A 6,000-nucleotide genomic window follows, 5' to 3' on the forward strand; every position below is an offset into this window, starting at 1 on the left:
GGATCCACAGTGGATGAAAAATAGTCCAGGAAGGAGGGGGGAAAAAAAAGGGGCAAAAAGGTCAATAATAAAGTTTGTTTTTAATCTGGAGCCCAGCCCAGTTCACTAAGCACTGTCACAAACGTGCCACCCTAAAACTGCTAAAGAACTGAAAAAAGTACACACAAAAAGATTAACAAGTTGTTCAAATTTAAGTCAGTTAGACAACTCACATGATCATTAATGAAAATTTTGAGCAAGTTTCTAAGACTGTGGCTCCTGTGCTGCAGCCTATGCTAACAGACAGGAGGAACTACAAAAGCAGCACCTGCACAGTGCAGCAGTGTCCCAGTGCAACCAAACAAACACGGAGCCTTAGTGTATCTGCTGCTCTGAGGGCAAAAAGAGGTAAGCTCTGATGCAGATCCACCTGCAACACTGGAGGCTCAGACTCAAACAAAGTATTATTTCACAAACTCAAAGGATGAAAGAAGTACTTGAGACAAGGAGCATCCAAACAGATCTAAGACAGGCTACAAGTTGAACCTATGGAATGGAGATCTGCAAAGATAGTGAACACCATTCCCAAATGGTACCCTGGTCACTGCATCTGCTCACAGCCTCTGCAGACAGCTGTAAGAGCAGCACAATTCAGTAACACTTCAATTTTTTGCATATAATGTCATCTACACATTTTAGCTACCAATGAGGCTGAACACAGACTTGCCCTCTCCAGAATAAAGGCAAAGCTCTTTAAACTCTTTTGTCAAATCTCCTCCAATTACCATTAAAAAACCTACCGAAGATGTGTTAATTTTATTTCACAGCTCTTGGCACTATATAAACTTGTGGGTATTTAACTCATACTAATAAGAACATGGACAAATATTGACTAAAAAAGTAAAAGTGATGATCAATTAACACTGGAGGAACAATAAGTATTCCATAAAAAGCTTCCAGATCATGACTGAATTAGCCCTTTTACTTGAATGCAGCACCTGAAAAAACATTACTGGAACCAGTGGACAGGGTGGAGTGTATTTCAACACAATTTCCAAAAAGGTAATTGTCCAGGTACCTTTTAAAAAGGAATAGGGGCAAATAAAGCTTCCCACAGGTTCTTTTTAAAAGGAGCACATCAAACCAAGCTTTAGACACTCTGTTCCCTTTTCTCAAACAGTTATTGTGCAAAACGAAGTCCTGCTGCACTGGTGGCTCATACCCAGGCATTCTCTGGATTCTGTGAACTTGGACACAGGTTGGAAAAAGTGCAAACCATGGGAGACACTACACTGGAAAGCACATCTGAGTCTCATCTGTGAGTCTGCAGGCAAGCACTTCCTGATTTCCAGTGGCTCCTGAGCAGCATCAAGTGAACAAGACTCTGCTCTGCTTCACTGCTCCTTTTCAGACTGCAGGAACAGCTCTAAACTGCCAAGTTGCTGATTTCATAGCACAGATATCACTTGGAAAAGACAAACAGAAGCAGTCAGCCCCAGAAGTAAATCATGTAGAAGAGGAAACAATTTAAAAGAGTGTAAGCTTAGGATTCTGTGATTTGTTTCTCCATAACCCACCTACAAGTTTTTTTAACTGTCAAAAAACTTTAAGTACCCAGGATCTTGAAAATCATTTGGAAATTAAAGATTATACAGCTCTACCATTTCAATTCACAAAAATTAAGAATATGTCATAATGCACAATGGCCAATGAGTTACAGTAAGAGCTGCACTCAATCTAATTGTGCTTTGCTGTCATGGTGAGTGACAGGAGAGTCACTTCCTTGTCCTAATTTTTATAAAAGGAAAATAAAAAAATGTGTTTGTCAGTGCAATACAAAAAAAAATCATACTGCCATCTAATACTGGAATCCTTTAGATTCTCCATGCCTGTGTCTGCACTCTGCAAATGTCTCTTGGGTCTAATTGGCTCTGTAATGTCTCCCATTACACGTACTGTCATTGCATTGCTCAGGAACTACAGAACCTATCATCCCACTGTAAATTCACTGTCTACACAAGTCTTTCCAAATCATACACATCTGACTTGTCAACTTCCCATCAGTTAGTAATCCCAACCCACTTGATTGCAGGAATAAATGTATATCAAATATTATGTTTAAATGCAGGGCCTATAGCATGAGAAACATCCTATTTAAATATTCATTTTATAATTCCTCTACTAACTTGCAATAGATTTACTGCAGTATTTTCAGCTAACATATATTGCTTTTACAAGTAATCCATGACACATACATTATACTCTTCTTACAGAAATATTCAAAACTTTACGCAGGCATTGTGCTTCCAATGATGGTCTTTATCATGAAAATTACTAGATATTCTTCTATAATTTATCCCCAAGATACACATTCTAAGTCATGTTTTTATACAAAGTGCCTTTAGTAGGAGCACTGAAAATTGCTTTTAACAGTTTGGTCTTACTATCACCACAAATTAACAAGATGAAATCTGTCCAACAGGCAAGCAGTCCTAAACAAGAATTAAAATTACTTTTCACCAGGGGTCCTAAACCTAGAAGTTGCAGCCTCTATCTGATTAAAGACAGAAAGTCACGGACATCCTTTTCTTTCAGTATTTTTAAGCAGGAAGGAAGCCTCAGCTCACAAGCTCTCCAGGGCAGCTCTTTAGCACTTAAAAGCTCAAACCCATAGCTGAACCAGGGTTGTACAATGGCCTGGGTGTTAAAATAACCAAACACAAATCAAATATTACCTTTAATGCTGCAGATAGGTACTGATGTATTCCACGATTTCACTAAAGGTTGCCCTCAGATTAATGGGAATAAATAGGTTTCCTTGTACTTAATCAAGCATTGCTGGGACAGCACAACATCCCAGTAATTAAAAGAAATGTATCTGCCTGCCAGTAGATAGAGATATTGTTCTGGCTAAGTAACTTCACTATTTTCTATGATCCTCACACTACAATTACTAGTTTACTGAAGTACTGGGTAACTCATTCTCCTTCCTCTTCGTGCTGAGACAAAACAGGAGCCTTCAACTCCAGTGATTCTGTGGGAAAAATACTGATCTCTAAGAAGAGGCAGCTGAAATGAAAAGACCTCCTCCATCTTAAAATACAATATTTTTGTAACTGAAAATACCATTGTAATCCAATTATATATATTCATTGCGTAGAGGGAAAGTCTACTATATCTTCATCACAACACTCCATTGTAACCAAGATATGTAGTTCTTTAGTATAATTTCATATTGAAGCTGAAGTGTTCCATTTTTTTCAGCCAATTTGCAGAAATTATGTAAAGTTTCCCTATGATAAAATATAACTTTGGTACATCAGCCTAACAGAGGCTTAATTAATGGTCTCCTGGGCCTCTTTTCCACTGGAGCAGATCTGTTTAAGAAGAGTCTTAAACTTGCTTACAGAGGGGTCTTACCATGAACTGGGAATAATTCTCTATGGCTATGGCAGACGTGTGCTCACATATTAGGCCTGACACTAATGTACCAGGGAAATTATTCTTCACCAGATTCCACCACCCTGAAAATTCACTGAAGGAGCCCAAGCAGGCAAGTTCCTATCACCAGTTACTGGCATGATGAGTTCCAATCTGTGCAGGGCAGACGATGCAGAGGATTCCAGCAGACCCTCTCACTCTTCATCCACATCCTGGCTACACAGGTCTTTTAGTAAAGATCTAATGGGTATTCAAAAGTAGACACATTTGTGCACACAATATTCCAGACAAGGCACATTTTTATACCCCACAGGTGTTTCTCACTTTTTCTCAACTAAACCAGCATGTGACAAAATACAGGCTGGAGATAAAATCTTCCATTATAACTGAGGAACTCTAACGTGCATCTTACCATCTACTTTAAAAAAATTTTAATCACATGAGCAGAAAGTGTGAAAGGTCTGCAGACTGTATTTGTGTCAACACCCCGCACATGACCACAAGTTATTTCCAGTGACTCCTGCACCCACACAGAGCTCACTGCGAGGCTGGAATCTGCAAGCCCCAAATCGCACTCCTTAGGTTTTCAGGACCCACTTGAGTTAGATCATGATTGTAATCTACACGAAAAACGAAAAAGTATCTTGAGTTTTGTGCTATGGTCTCAGGTAGAACCAGCCTCTGAACTCTTGGGAATAGTTTCTGCAGAAAAATCTGGTTCTACAAAACCCATTTCAAATACAACCAAAGATTCCTAAGGCAAGTCATGAACAACTAAGTTTTGACACACGGTCTCCTCAAGCTGGCCCAGGAGCACGCTGGCCCCCGGCATGACGCAGGTCACAGACACGGCCCGGAGGTTTTGGAGGCGTGACTGTCCCGGAGGCCGGAAAAATCACGGAGAGGCGTGTAGATGACAAAAACATGCGTTCATGGAGAGGCGTGTAGAGGATAAAAACACGCGTTCATGGAGAGGCGTGTAGAGGATAAAAACACGCGTTCATGGGCGCTACTAACCACGGCAGCCTGGGGCAGCCCGGGGTGCGGGCAGGGCCTTCCCTCCTGCCGCCTCCCGCCCTCGCTTCCCGCGGTGTCCCGGGGGCTGAATCCCGGGGGGCTATGTCCCAGGGGCTGTGTCCCAAGGTCTGTGTCCCCGGTCCGGGGGTGTCCGGGGGTCTCCGGGTGCCCCGGCCCGCCTCGCCCGCCGCCCGTGACGTCAGGCGGCCACGTGCCCTCCCCGCCCCGGTCCCCCCGGGCCCGGGCCCAGCCCCCCGCGCCCCCCGGCCCGGCCCGGCCCCGGTGCCCCCTTTACCTTCTCATGCTCCCGCCGGAGCCGCCCCACCAGCGCGGGGCTCAGCGGCGAGGCGCCGCCGCCGGGGGCCTCCATGCGGGCCGGGCCGCGCCGGCGGTCTCCGGGGCAGCGGGGAAAGGGAGGGGAGGGAAAGCGGCCGGTCTGGGCCGATCTCCTCAGCAGGGCGAATGAGTCCTATAGAAATGTTTGTGCAGGGCGAAGCGCCGGCTCCAGAGCCGCATCCACGCGGGGGCCGCCGCCGCCTGGGCCCGGGGCGCCGCCGCTGCCGGGGGAAGAAGCATCTCAGTGTCGCATTCTGGGCCGCGCCGCCGCCGCCGCCGCCTGGGCCCGGCTCCCGCCGCGCCGTGGGAGAGCCGGCCGTGGGTGCCGGCGCTGGGTCCGGCCGCGCCGCCCGCCTGCTGCACTCTGGGTACGCGCCCGCGGCCCGCGGGAGGCACCCGGCTGCGAGCCGCGAGAGGCGGGCGCTCCACACCCCCTGCCCGGCCCGGCCCGGCCCCCGCGCCGGGCTCCGGTACCCCCGGGGCTCCCTGGCAGCCCGGGCCGCCCCGGTGCTCCCGCGGCCCGCTGCTCCGGAGCGCAGGCCCCGGGCGCCAAGGCCTCGGCGTCAGAAAGCGGAGCAGCGGCTGCGAGGCGCTCAGACGGGCCTGCACTAATCCCGGAGCCACAGAGACAGAGCCGTGTGTCCTCTGTAACTGCGAGGTGCTGTCACTGGCAGTGCCCTCGGGATGCCGGCTCTGGAGAGTGTCTGCACTGGCAGGGCGGCTGGCGGTGAGCAATCACAGAATCATAGAAAGGACCTTAAAGAGAGAATAGAATCATCACGATGAGAAGGGACCTTCAAGATCATCGAGTCCACTATCTGCTCAGCACTACCCTGTAACTCCTAAACCACATTGCCCAGGACTTGTGCCAGACACCTCTTAAAACCTCCAGGGATGGTCATCCATCACATCCCTGGGCAGCCCATTCTGATGCCTGACACCCAAACAGTGAAAAAACTTTTTTAGTCTCTAATCCAAATCCCCACATCCCCCTGCCATGAGCAAGTACACCTTCTGCTAGACCAGGTTGCTCCACGCTCCATCCAACCTGGCCTTGAACACTTTTGGGTTATCCACAACCTCTATGGGAAGCCTGTTCCAGGGCCTCACCACCCTCCCATGAAAGAATTTCTTCCCAATATTTAACTTAAATTTCCCTTCTTTCAATTTTTACCCATTACGCCTTGTCCTTTTTCTACAGTGGGATGCCATGACTTGGCAGATTGC

The 6,000-nt window shown here is 47.4% G+C and overlaps 1 protein-coding gene across 1 annotated transcript in view; it reads right to left on the reverse strand.

Moving 5' to 3' along the window:
- URI1 (URI1 prefoldin like chaperone) overlaps positions 1 to 5,034 on the reverse strand; it is a 41,038-nt gene extending 36,004 nt beyond the window's left edge. Inside the window, exon 1 of the mRNA XM_066557469.1 lies at positions 4,733 to 5,034. Within this exon, the coding sequence (XP_066413566.1) occupies positions 4,733 to 4,807 (75 nt within the window). The 5' untranslated portion in view covers positions 4,808 to 5,034. The remainder of the gene's footprint in view (positions 1 to 4,732) is intronic.
- Between the last annotated feature and the right edge of the window lie 966 nt (positions 5,035 to 6,000).

Source organism: Molothrus aeneus, chromosome 11 (genome assembly GCF_037042795.1).
Source record: "Molothrus aeneus isolate 106 chromosome 11, BPBGC_Maene_1.0, whole genome shotgun sequence".
NCBI lineage: Eukaryota > Metazoa > Chordata > Aves > Passeriformes > Icteridae > Molothrus > Molothrus aeneus.